The sequence below is a fragment of the Numenius arquata genome, chromosome 12 (genome assembly GCF_964106895.1).
Source record: "Numenius arquata chromosome 12, bNumArq3.hap1.1, whole genome shotgun sequence".
Taxonomy (NCBI): domain Eukaryota; kingdom Metazoa; phylum Chordata; class Aves; order Charadriiformes; family Scolopacidae; genus Numenius; species Numenius arquata.
Genome location: NC_133587.1, coordinates 4,559,151 through 4,572,606, shown reverse-complemented (window position 1 = coordinate 4,572,606; position 13,456 = coordinate 4,559,151). Strand labels below are relative to the sequence as shown.

The window sequence follows — 13,456 nt, the reverse complement described above, 5'->3', positions numbered from 1 at the left end:
CTAGCTTCAGTAAACCTTCACAATTCTTTCGCAGTCTTAGTAAGAAATAATTTTTTCTCTTCAAACTTAAAGAATTTTGGTTTGCCTGGTCTCAGTTTTTAGAAGAAACTGGCATAGCACTGCTGGAGACAGACTCACCAGTGCTGGAACTGCAGCCTTGGTCACGTAAGGTAAATGGCGCAGAGAAACAATCCTCCAGAAGGATAAGGAGCGCTCAGCCGGTGCTGACTCATGTCGGCCGCTGGACACCGGCACGTCTGCTGACTCACACTCCTTTTTGGGTTTGGTAACCTTCCAGCTCCTCTCTCTCAGGAGGTAACGCTGCTGCAACCAACATCACTTAAATAAGTTTAAATAATCTGATATGATACCCTATTTATTTACTCTTCAATGTAGGAAAGATGTATTTACAGGAAAGCATAATGATGACACAATATTCCACAATGAGTTTTAAACCTTTGTTCTCCATTATAAATACCTTAGCGCACACTCTTGTTTTACAATCTTTACAAAGTCATTGCTTTTGCAGCTTAATCTTGCATGACTGGTATCAAGTTAAAGAATTCAGTCAGGAACAGGAAAATCCACATTCTGCGTGAAACGCCATGAAGATCTGAAGGAATAACTCAATGCTCTCTAGCCCACTGGCTACAAGTAAAGACAATTTACAGTCCAGGCAAGTTCAGCTCAAGGAGTTTAAAGGCTGGCAACCAAATCAGCAACACCCGTAAGCTCACCTAACCGAAGAACATACCAGAAGTTTGAGAAGAGATTACATAATATACTCAAGATTTGTTCCTTTCAATAGTTATTTTTCTTTAAATATCAGAACACTTGCACATACAAACAAGCTGTGCAGTCTACTAGGAATAAAGGTTTTAAAGTTACAATAAAATAAACCACATCCTATCCTACACCTACGCAGTAACCACCTAACAGCCTGAGATGCAGCAATAAAGTACAGAGAGATGTGTGTAAAACATTTTCTTCCTACCTTCTTCCTCCTATAACTGCATCAAATACAGTTTTGCAGAATTTGGGGATCCAGGTAAACCATGCCTATCCGTGTATTAAAACACTTGAGTCTTATAAACCAAGTAATCCATCAATCCAGTGCAGTTCAGAATTCACTACAATCACACACGTGGAACCAACCCTCTGTCTGAGCAACTGAAGTGCCGACGCAGCCATTCCTGGCCACGTGCACAGATACAGAGAACTGAAGGCTTAAAGAATCATGCCAAAGCAGAGCAGGGAACAAAGGAGCTGCATGTTCACCCCTAACAAAAGACACCCGTCTTTTCATCAGTGTTCTCAGTGCAGAAGCCACAAGGCTCGACATAACAACACAGAAACCCTTATACCTTAAATACTGTTTCAACAAAGAATCCTGTAATATTCTGCCTTCTCCTATATGCAGTACCATTGAATAGTAGTAGATGTGCAGCACAAAGCAGAAGAGTGTGCTGGAGAGAAATTCTGGTCAAGGACATCACTTACTACACAGCTCCCCTGTGTCGTTAATGGAAGGGGAGAAATGCCAGTCTTGGGGGGCCCTCACCCTGGAGCACTCACACACTCCAGGGGAACCAAGTAGGGCTAAGAGGCTTTAGAAAAGCAGCTGCTTTGCCACTTTCAGCAACCAAACAGCTGAACTTCTGCTCCTTCGGGGCCAGACCTCAGCCTCTGACCCGGGCACAGTGGGGGAAACAGCTCGGGGGACTCTCCACCTAAACCACTCGGGCTCTGAGGCCTCTCCCCAGGCCCGAATCCCTCTTGCTCCAGGTCCGGCAGAGCCCAAACCCCACCGGACTTGGTCCCTCCTGCCCGCGGCCCCTCGGGCCTCCACAGGGGCACCAGCCCCCCAGCCCCGCTCGCCCCCCGCCACCCAGGCGGACAGAGTCCTCCAGGGCCAGGCCCCGCCGCCAAGTCCAGGCCCCGCCGCCAAGTCCAGGCCCACCGCCAGCCCGCGGTGCCCCCCCCCCCCCGTTTCCCCGGCAACGCCGCAACTCTCGCGAGAGCGTCCGACGGAAGTGACGCACGGCGCGTGAGTGGCGGGGAGGGGCACGTGATACAGGCGCGGGGATTCCGAACGGCAGGTGAGATGTTGTCGCCGCCGCGCCGCCCGCGTTCCCATGGCAACGGCCGCCATGGGCCGGGGGTGGCGGGAAGGCGGGCCGGAGCGGGCCAGGCCGCACGGGAGCGGGCGGGAGGTGCTGGGCCATGGAGTTGGGCCCTGAGTGCCCATGAACCTCCTGCCCAGGTTCCGTTACGCCCCGTCCCGAAACATGCGGCAAAACCCGGGCCTTTCGGTATTTCGCCGTGCAAACAAACCTGCCCCCGTTCCGGTTGGTGGCTCTCCCTGACGCCGGCGGTGCAGCCCCTTCCCGACGCGGCGGCAGGGTAAACCGCGGGCCTGCGCTTCCTTGCAGGTAGGTGAGGGGAAACATGCCCAGGATAACGCTGAACGGCATCACGGTGGATTTCCCCTTCCAGCCTTACGCGTGCCAGGAAGCCTACATGGCCAAGGTGCTCGAGTGCCTGCAGAAGGTAAGTTTGGGTTCATTTACTGCCTTTTATTTCCAACTGTAATAAGGGGCTTCTCTAAAAAGAGGTTGTCGCAGTTAAAGCTTACTTTTTGTTGTCCGTATGCTGCCTTTTCTAAATCTTCTCTGACCTTGTTCTCCTCGTACTTTCATTTACTATATAGTTATTAAAAACCCAGTAACGTGCCTGTGGCAGTCAGTAGAAATGTAGATACGACGTTTCTGCTGACCTTGAGAAAAGGAAGAAAAGCTGAACAATTGATCCTTGTGTTCTCCAGTTTGTCCTTAAACATCTGAAGTTTGGTTTTGTGTGGTTACTCCTTGGACTGTTACTGTAATTCAACGTTTTATCTATGATCAGATAATCCCATGGAATGAATGTCAAATAAGAAAATGTTTTTTACGGTAGCTATCTTTGTTCTGGAGTTGGGTAACAGATTTCCGTGGTCCCTGTTCTTTTAAGAGATCAAACAAGCTTAGTGTGGAAGCTTTGGCTTTCCACGTGGCTCAGCGTTCCTCCACATCACGGGCAATGGCTTGGTTCCTGCTTTGTACCTCCTCGTTTTAAAGTGTTGTTAGCCTATTATACTTAAAAATCCTTTTCATGCACTTGAATGCAAATTGTCACAGGAGTGCTAATTTTCCTGCAACTTTTAGTATTGTTATGTGTTTTAAAACTGTAATATTCAGCAGGACTAGGTGTTTAAAAGTGCTTGCAAAAGTTTCTGCCTAAACTGTGACGTGGGATATAGTCTTAATTCTAAAGGAAACTGGCAGTCTGTAATTTAAGGGTCACTTTCTGGGTTTTTTTGCAATAACTTCTAATATTTTCAGGTATTTTATACTGAAATGTGATGCATTCTAGTTGCTCCAAGAGTAGAGAATTCCTAATTAAAGGATAATCGCTGGCTCTGGGTTTTAGATTGAGCCTCGCTAAGTTGGTTAGAGGGTTCTACAGGTTGTGCATTTATAACAACTTTATGTGAGGGGGTGTGCGTTTCCGTTGTATGGTAGAGTTTACCAGGTAGTGATTGTTTTTTTACAGAGGAAATGCAGTACTGCACAAAGACCTGTTCTAACTGAATCTCCAAATTGCTCATTTTTTCCCTTTTTATTTAACTTCTCTTCAATAAAGAAGGTAAATGGCATTTTGGAGAGCCCTACGGGCACAGGAAAGACCCTCTGCCTGCTGTGTTCCACTCTGGCTTGGCGGGAACACTTTAAAGATACTATCTCAGCTCGCAAAATTGCACAGCGTATGAACGGAGTGGAACTCTTTCCTGAGAGACCCATATCATCCTGGGGCAATGCTGCCACAGACGCTGATATCCCCAGTAAGTACCGCCATCTTCACGCTTAGTAGGGGCGATAGAGGCTCTGTTAACCAACACTTGCTTTTATTTATCTTTGGTAATAAGTATGTAATGATAAAAGTCATAGAGCTGTTGTTTTGCAGCTGCAGCACAGTTTCACCATGTTATAGATTTTAAAGGTGTTTTAGATATTTTTAATTTTTCTTAGAACATTAGAAACTTGTCTAGCTCATTTTGTGTGTGTCAATGCTTAGATGACAACATTTCTTGCTGTCTCTACGAGACAAACTGTTGCCATAGTACCAGCTGGGAAAGGAGGCTAATAATATCTCTAGTTCTTCTTTCCATGCTAATAATATTTTTCTGCTTTTTTTTTTTTTCCTCCTCTGTTTGGCAGCTTATTACACTGACATTCCTAAGATAATTTATGCCTCCAGAACTCACTCACAACTTACCCAGGTCATTAACGAATTAAAGAACACAGTCTACAGGTAAATATGATTTAGGATAAACGTTCCTATTCAAACAAAAGGTGGAGAAACCTGTCTGATTTAGTTATTGTTTGAGTTTATGTGGATGAAAGTATAAAAAAAAAAAAGATTTCCAGTGAAAGGTAGTTCTCTTAAAGTGCATGTATGGAACTTGGATTTCTTTGTTGTTGGGTTTTGGGTTTTTTCATGCTTCACAGCTTGTCTTAGCTCTTTTGACCATAGAATTTCTTGAATTTGGTCTGGTTTTGGTTCTGTACTTAACACACTTCTTTCTAAAATGATGTTATTTCTGTTCGGTTCTGTTCTTCCCTGGGGCATTTCGTTAAGGCAGTGGGAAGCCATTACAAATTTGAATTCCTTGGGCTGATGTAAACCTATGAAGAACTTTGAGGTTTTGCTATACCAATGTCTGTCACAGTTTTTGGCTGTTGACTTGCCAGTGGACGGACTGAGCTCTTTGGACAGGCAGTAATTATTTATTTGTATGTTTCTCAGGAAGATACAGCCTTGTAATAAGCAAAAAAAAAAAAAAAAAAAATTATGAAGTTTGTAGTGCATTGGTTCTTGTCACAGCCTCGCTCTAAATATCACAGCCAGCTTGGAATAGCTTGTCATAGATGACAGGCCCCATCTTATTTGGCTGAACTGTCAGAACGCAGGTTTATAGTGGGTGATTTAAGTGGATTTATAGTGGGTGATACTTCCTGCTGTAAACTGCTGCTTATTACCACCCACTGCTACCTGGAGAAATACAGTACCATAAAGTCAAATAACATATACAGCTGTTACAAACAGAATAAATTACTTACTCTTTCTGATGTTGACCCTTATTTTGTGGTCATCTGTTTCTCCTGAACCTTTTGCTTTTGATATATTATACCCAACCCAGGCATATACAACTGTGTACTTCTTTCTTGCCTTGTTTTTAACATTGGTTTTGTTTATTCTGTTTGAACAGGCCGAAGATATGTGTTTTGGGTTCCAGAGAGCAGCTTTGCATCAATCCTGAAGTGAAGCGACAGGAGAGCAACCACATGCAGGTGAGAACAAAGCCTTGAAAGCACAGGGAGAACATGGAAGTTTCTTGCTTTGGTGCATTGGTGTGTAATGCTTAACTCTGATATTTAACTGCTGGAGGCTGTAGGGAAAGGTAGTAGTTCTAAATAAGTTTCGAGGAACTTTAACGTTCTAGTTTTAAGAGTGCAAAATTTAATTCTGAGTCTCTGGTAGCATTTTCCATCCGGAGAAGGATGTCATTGTGTAGAACGTGAGGGTTAATAGTTTGTGATTTGCTTTCTGATCTCCCACTGAAATGTTTTTCAAGAGCAGCAATAATTTCAAATTAGCGCTTCAGTGATTGATTTATCTGTTATTATCACAAATAATATCAAATATTAGCGTTTTGAGAAGTATTAGTGACAAAATGTAACAAAAATTTCCTCAGAGCATCTGAGTGTTCTGTGCTGCGTGAAAGAAAGTTTAACTTTTCAGGTGGACAGAAGGACACGTGATTTTAAAACTGAAGAACTGTGGTTAGCGTTTATTCATTAGCTGGTGTTACAGAAAACTAATAGCTCTTCACCACTTAACAGGCTTTTCAGTGCTTGACAAGCTATGTGACTCTTGGCTAAAATCACAGAATCACAGAATCACAGAGGTTGGAAGGGACCTTTTAAGATCATCTAGTCCAACCAATGAAAAAAAAAAAACCACAACACAAAAAACCAAAAACAAAACCACCACACACGCAACCCACACACACACCACCACACCACCCAACACTAATCCATATTCCCAAGCACTATGTCAACTCCTCTCTTGAATACCTCCAGGGATGGTGCCTCAACCACCTCCCTGGGCAGCCCATTCCAATGCCTGACAACCCTTTCAGTAAAGAAATATTTCCTAATATCTAACCTGAACTTCCCCTGGCGTAACTTGAGGCCATTGCCTCTTGTCTATCATCTGTAACTTGGGAGAAGAGACCGACCCCCGCCTCTCTACAGCCTCCTTTCAGGTAGTTGTAGAGAGCAATAAGGTCTCCCCTCAGCCTCCTCTTCCCCAGGCTGAACAGCCCCAGCTCCCTCAGCCTCTCTTCGTAAGACTTGTGCTCCAGACCCCTCACCAGCTTCGTTGCCCTTCTCTGGACCTGCTCCAGCACCTCAATGTCTTTCCTGTGGTAGGGGGCCCAAAACTGGACGCAGTACTCGAGGTGGGGTCTCACCAGTGCCGAGTACAGGGGGACGATCACCTCTCGGGTCCTACTCACTACACTGTTCTTAAATATACCATATTCTGTTCTTAAAATATACCATATACAACTGTTCTTAAAATATACCATATTTTGCAGATTTACATGTGCCGAATGAAAGTGATGGCTCGTGCTTGTCATTTCTATAACAACGTGGAAGGTGAGTTTGGCTGTGGAAGTAAAGCCCTGTCTTTTGGAGAAGGAGATAGTTGCGGGGCAGGTTAGAGAAGTTTGGAAGAGTTGGCAGGATCTGCCTGTGCATGAGTGTTTTGCTCTGTGTTAGAGTCTTTCAAGAATGCGATGTTAGGGAGCGGAGGAGCGCGATGATCGGGGTAACGACAGATCTTTGTGTGATACCCTTTACCTAAGCTTGTGGTTGTAATGTAATTTTTCACAGAAAAGAGTACAGAGAAAGAACTGATTGAATCGATCATGGATATCGAAGACTTGGTGAAAAATGGAAACAAGCACAGGTAAACGGTCCCCTCTGACCTTCCTCCCCCCTATTTGTGAAAATAGTGAAACTATTTCTCTGCTCATTTTTATCAATACCTTGGTAGAAACTTGAAATGCACTAAAGTAGCAGAACAGTGATGGGAGCAAAGTGGAGTGGCTAAATATGTTGCAAAGACAGCTTCCAACAAAATCACGTGTGAGCTAAAGCCTTAGCTTCTGTTACTGCAGTTTTCGTCATACAGCAATTTATTCCAATCCTTGTTTGGGTAAAGACTGAATCTGATCAGAGTCAGGTTCACCAATATTTTATTTCTCGCTTGAGCAGAGGCTGCCGATGTCATCTGACATGACAAATGATATTGCCGTTTTGTTACACATCTAAGAGGATGAGGTGTCTGATCTGTTCAGATAAAATAGTCTAGTGCAGCATTTACTTCTAGCCTGAAGGGGTGAAATGATAATGCAGTAATGAATGCCGCTATTTTTTCTTTAATTTCCTTTTTTGTTATGTTGTTGAGCTGCACAGCTAGGTATTATTTTCTACACTTCTTTTTTACTTGTGTTGTGTGAGTAGAGCTAACCATCTGCCCTAAAATTAAACATGCCAGTTTCGACTCCTTAAGGAGTTGATTAGAAACCCTTGAGAGTATGAAACAGAGTACATGAATCCGCTCTTGATATTTCTGCAAGTGGTACTTCATGGTTTGTACTGCTTTTCTTTTTAAACAGAGCTTGTCCTTATTATCTCTCTCGAAGCCTGAAGCAGCAAGCAGATATTATTTTTATGCCTTACAACTATTTACTAGACTCAAAGGTAACATGTATCTTCGCTGTTAAATGCAATTGTTCTTTTATTTGTCTTACATTGGCTTTTAGTGGATAAGCTGTGAAGAGCTGATGCGTAGCAAGTGAATGCGTTATGTGATATACATCAAAACCTAGTTCAAGCCTAGAACCCCTTTCCTGTTTTTCTCTGTGAAGTTCTTCTTTCCCACAGTTAAGAAATATTTTCTTTTTTCTTTTTTTTTTTTTGTTTGAGGTCTTGCTATTTTTATAGAATTAGCTTTGCAGAAAGTGATGCCCTTGTTGTTTGGTGATATTCACCTCCTGAATACAAATCTTCAGCCTCATACTACGCAGTGTCTTTGTGTGCATTCTGAGACTTTCTTGGTTTTGCAGCCAACTATGTGATTTCCAGAACAGGGAAACTTTTTCAGTAGATCTTGGACATCTGTCTTGGAAATAATTGCTGGCTTTGTAAAAAAAAAAAAAAAAAAAGCGATTGCAATAGATTTTCCACATTTCATGGATAGAAAATGAAACCTTTGAAAACTGTTGAGGAAAGAAATCTGCTGACGTCTTCATGGAACTCGGAGTTGTTCATGAATTGTAGTAAAATCTGGATTATGTTCCACTGCTACAAATGGCAAAAAGACCAAATGTTTATAAATTGAAAAACAAAATAATATTAAATCTCTGACCACTTAAAACAAATAAGCATTGTGAAATGAAGTTATATGATCTCGTACTCTTGGGGGTGTTTTCAGAGCATCCATTTCTTGCAAAGATGACGCAAGCTTAAACTTGTAAAAACGGGGCAAATCCACCTGCTTCGCACCCCACTCCTCCCAGATCCCTATCTGCAAAATAGTGACTGTAATTAATTCTGATTAAGCTTGTGTGTCCTAGTGTGGTACAACTGTTTTTTGTGGTTTTTTTTTTCTTTGTTACAATGTAAATTTTAACCTCCATAAACTTCTGCATGATGCGTTTTATTACCTTCATTTTCAGAGAAAACAATTCTGTGGTTTATATATTAGGTAATCACAGCGACTACTTGCTGTTTTCTTAAAAAAAAAAAAAAAAGAAAAAAATATTCAAAATACATGAAAACCCAAATCTGTCTCATGAGCCACTTTCTCAGTCAATCAAACCTACATTTATCTGTAACCATTTTGTCCATTCCCTCATTCTCTTTTTCATCTTTTAGAGCCGGAAAGCACACAACTTAGACCTGAAGGGGACTGTAGTGATACTTGATGAAGCTCACAACGTGGTAAGTTGTTTCTGGTCTGTTGCCGTTCTTCAAACTTCACCCAAATTGAAAAACAGACCTGTGCTCTGTTACAAACAGCCTGTAAAACCTGTAGTTGGCTATTTCAGTTGTTAACGTTCATTATCATGAATATTTCCTGTTTCTGTGACATTTAAAGCTTTGTAGTTTAATTAACAGTCCTTTGATGCCACTGTGATTTTCTATAAGGCGATAGTTCCTTCCTGAAGTGTGGTTCCCCACGTTTATGAGGGGGCTCGTTTTCTTGTTTGGAGAGTTCTGTTCCAGGATGTAAGAAATCATGAAAGATCCATTCTTGAAGCTCCGCGGCATTGGCTCTCCAAATGCAGTAGACGGCATATGTGACTCTTGTAATATTTTCAAGTCTTCATCCATAAAAAACAAACAAACAAAAAAAAAAAACCCAACCCCAAAAACCACCAAACAAAAAAACCCACCACAAACAAAAAGTGTTGTGTTATGAAATCTTCCTCTTGGTTGGCTCAAAACTGCAGCCCTTCTGCCTAAATAATGAAATGCGAAGGAACATCTGAAATATGTCCCCTTTCTTCTGCCACAGTGGGATTTCTGCTAAACAGCTGCAACGTTTAATTTGGGATTGCGTGTTGTTCTTCAGTAAACAGGCCACCGGAGGGTGTGCCGTGTTTCACTGCAGATAGTTGTAGAGTTGCATCCAATATGTGCTCCTTTCATCGGAACATCTTTTTTTTTTTTTTTCTGTTGAAAAATGGGTGGAAATCCGGTCATAGTTGTTTGGATTTTTGGTGGATTTTTTTTTTCCCATTTATAATGTTTTAATACTAATTGATGCTTGCATGCAGATGTTAACCAGAACTATTGTACACCTACTCATTTTGCAATAGTTCTCGCATGGTACTCTTTTTCCAGGTTAATATGTGGAAACATAGTAATTACCCTGAAGTAAAACTGAATTCTTTCTGATTAGATTCTTTACACGTGCAGTTCAACATATTTTTCCTTTATAACTTATTTCTTCATAGCTATCGCAGTCAAATTTTTGTGTAGGTTAGTTCTTGCTATTTCTCTTCATTCTTCTGGGAAGATGATTCTTCTCATGAATGAAAAATTTGTGACAAAACAATCTGACTTATTTTTCAAGTCATAGAGAGTTTTGTCAGACATCAGTTTGAGTGTTGAAACCATGACTTTTTTTAATAGAAAATTAGTATGTTTCCTCCTTCTCTATAATAATATTTGTTCTGCCATACATTTTGGCCCAAATTTATATATGAATTATATACATTTTACTGCTTTTTTTGCATGCCCCTTTCTCTGAATGCAAGATCCTGAGGGGCAAGGACCGTGTCTTCATATGAGCAAATGTAGGGATACGAGTATCTCCTACAAGCACGAGAGGGGCTGGGAAATAGCTCTTTCGAAGGACAAACTGCTTCTCCAACTAAAAACTTGCAATTTGAACAATTTGTTGTCAGACAGCAGGCTATTAGGCAACTGCGTGGGAGAAATAAAAGGGTGTCAGGAAAAATCTGTCAGCAGCAACACTAAGAACACAGAGAAGGTGACGCCTATTAAAAACAGAAGGGATCTTAATGGTGACAGTGATTTGCTACTAGGTGGGAATGGGTGAATGTTGATAATGTGGAAGAGGCAAAATCTGTTCTACATTTTGGAAACAAGGATGCCTAGTGATCATCAAAGTCTTAAGGTGTTTATAAAATGTCCTCTGGCCTGAGCTGGGGATCAGAAATGACATCAAGGCTGGTCATCTGGACTTTATCATCTATGAAATTAGCTGAGCAAATAGCACCCTGAGAAGTCCAAGTAATGCTTCCATTCCTCATATTCTAGGAGAAGTTGTGCGAGGAGTCATCTTCTTTTGACTTGACGCCCTACGATTTGGCTTCTGCGATGGATGCTCTCAATGTCGTACTGGAAGAACAAGCCAAAGTAGTTCAACAGAATGAAATAAACGCTGAATTCAATATGGAGTTGACCAGTTCAGGTGTGTTGACAACTACAATCCTCTGTTTCACTGGGATTATAGGGTGTCGCTACCAAGAACTGGAAAGTTTCTGGAAAATTTACTCTCATTAGTAGGTAAGTTATTGTTAATTAGTAATCAGTGTCCGACAAACATGAGAAGACTTGGCCAAATCAATGTGGCATGAGGGGTCACGAAACAGTGGAATACAGATGTTTTTCCATATACACAGTTCTAGCCTTTGTATCCATAATTTCTGAAAAGCCATAAATAAACTAGGGATGAAACAGACACAAAACATCCTCTTGAAATCTTTCCTTTCTTCAACAGGACTGAACATGGAACTTGAAGATATAGCAAAGATAAAGAGTAAGGTGGTTTTTTTTTTGTTTTGTTTTGTTGAAAATTGTTCTTGAAACAGTTTTAAAAGGTCAACAACTATATATCGGGTTCATGTAGCGTGTCTGTAGAAACTGCTTATAACTGAAAAATTCACGGAGGTTTAAGTTGTCTCTTTCTTTCAGAGAATTTTGTGGAATATTTACTTAGTTTTTTTCCAAAAAAGATGAGAGATTAGACAGATGAATGCATTGCTTCCTTTTTTGCTAGAAGTTCCCTTGTTTTCTAATCTTATCAGTGTGCTGGAATTGTATTAGTTGCATCGTTTTGCTGCAAAAGCATGATGTTACATAAAGTTAATAGCAAGAGCTTGAGATGTCTCATGTTTACAAAGTGTTTCCAAGAACAGCTTTCCCTGTCTGTAGAGAATAGTTTAACATTTAGCTGACAACTTAAGCTTCATCTAAGAATTGAGGTCACAGAAGTTCTTAAAGTTGAATATGAATATTTAGGTGGTATCTAGGAAATCGGTTTTGATCATTTTGATTTGTTTACAGAATCAAGAAAAGAGCGAGGTTGCTGCCTTTGGTAACAGCCTTTGTAATAAAGCACATTTGAAATGGAGGCTTAGATGTGTCCCAGAAGCGAGTTTCTGTGAACCCTAACTTTTTTCCCCCTCTTGATTCTCTTAAAGAAATTCTTCTTCAGCTAGAAAGTGCTATTGATGCAGTGGAGCTGCCACCGAATGGTAGTGGAGTCACCAAAGAGGGAAGGTAAATTTCTTCTTGTTAATATATTTGTGTGTTAAAAGTAGAGCAGATTCTAGACCCAGGGGGAACTGGATCAGCTGTCAGGAGTGGTGGTACCGTTCTAGTTTCTGGGAATAGTGTTTATTCATTCAAGGTTTTGGGGTTCCTTTGATCCCCTTTCTGTACAAATCATTATTTCTGGTGGAACTCCCTATTAAAGCATTTCAAGAGTGGAAAATCCTATGCCGTGTGTTTGCCTATGGGATATTCTTTTTTTTTTTTTTTTTTTTTTTTTTTTTACAATATAATGAAAATTGCATGCAAATCTGCTTCTAAATTAATACATATTGTTTGTTGTAGAGAAGTCATGGAAAATGTGAAGGGTGTGGTCAGTATGCTTTGTCACGTCAATATTGTCTGCTGTCTTTACAACCAAATACTTATTCCTGTAATTTTTTCTTTCTTGTGGAGACAAAAACATGTTTTGCTACTACATGCTGAAATTGTTGTTGTTGTAAAAGAGTTATAGCAATTGTGCCCATGTGATTATTTACAGTGTTTACCCATTTGTGCTTTTTCTTTGTAAATTGCAGCTACATCTTTGATCTGTTTGCAGAGGCGCAAATAACATTCCAGACCAAATCCTCACTCTTGGAATCACTAGAGCAGATTTTACAGTTTCTTTCAGGCCGTAAGTTTAAATTTGTTAGTTGTTTCACTCAGAGTTTTCCCTATAATGTAAGTAATTGGAAGTTCGCATTGTTCGGGCAGAGGAGGAAAAAGGCTTCTTTGCTTAGATTTGAATTATAAAGCTTTTAAAAGATAATATCTGACCCTGAGGACCTGTGTGTCTTTTTCTTAGGACTTGCTGCGAGGCCCTCTGCTGGGAAACATGTTTTATGTCTGTTCATGCAATAGAACTAGTTTTAGGAACTGCTTTGTGTCAAAACCTGAGCGTGTACCAACGTATGTGTGCACATACATGTACACGCGTAGAGGACTTTTGCAAACAATGCTGGTTTTTTCCAAACCCAGAGGAACTATGGGGTGGAGCTTGTTGACATCTTGCCAGTGGCACTTCTTGTGTCTTGAGTCGTTCCCTGGTCATGGAGTTACGAAACCGGAATATTGGGAATCACATAATGTGTTTGCGGTTTTTTTTTATTGAATTGATTTAACAAGCTTCTTTTGTACCGCCTATCAGCATTTTGTTCTTAACTTGCCCTTCTGCAAAGAAAAATCTCCAACTTCTACATGTGCTAAGAAAATGATGT

General features: G+C 41.0%; 1 protein-coding gene across 1 annotated transcript in view; it reads left to right on the top strand.

Moving 5' to 3' along the window:
- The first annotated feature begins 2,448 nt into the window (after nucleotides 1–2,448).
- RTEL1 (regulator of telomere elongation helicase 1) overlaps nucleotides 2,449–13,456 on the top strand; it is a 51,138-nt gene continuing 40,130 nt past the window's right edge. The window contains exons 1-12 of the mRNA XM_074156810.1: nucleotides 2,449–2,550; nucleotides 3,682–3,880; nucleotides 4,257–4,350; nucleotides 5,309–5,390; nucleotides 6,701–6,761; nucleotides 6,999–7,074; nucleotides 7,787–7,871; nucleotides 9,048–9,113; nucleotides 10,962–11,115; nucleotides 11,425–11,463; nucleotides 12,128–12,206; nucleotides 12,776–12,873. Of these exons, the coding sequence (XP_074012911.1) occupies nucleotides 2,449–2,550; nucleotides 3,682–3,880; nucleotides 4,257–4,350; nucleotides 5,309–5,390; nucleotides 6,701–6,761; nucleotides 6,999–7,074; nucleotides 7,787–7,871; nucleotides 9,048–9,113; nucleotides 10,962–11,115; nucleotides 11,425–11,463; nucleotides 12,128–12,206; nucleotides 12,776–12,873 (1,135 nt within the window). The remainder of the gene's footprint in view (nucleotides 2,551–3,681; nucleotides 3,881–4,256; nucleotides 4,351–5,308; nucleotides 5,391–6,700; nucleotides 6,762–6,998; nucleotides 7,075–7,786; nucleotides 7,872–9,047; nucleotides 9,114–10,961; nucleotides 11,116–11,424; nucleotides 11,464–12,127; nucleotides 12,207–12,775; nucleotides 12,874–13,456) is intronic.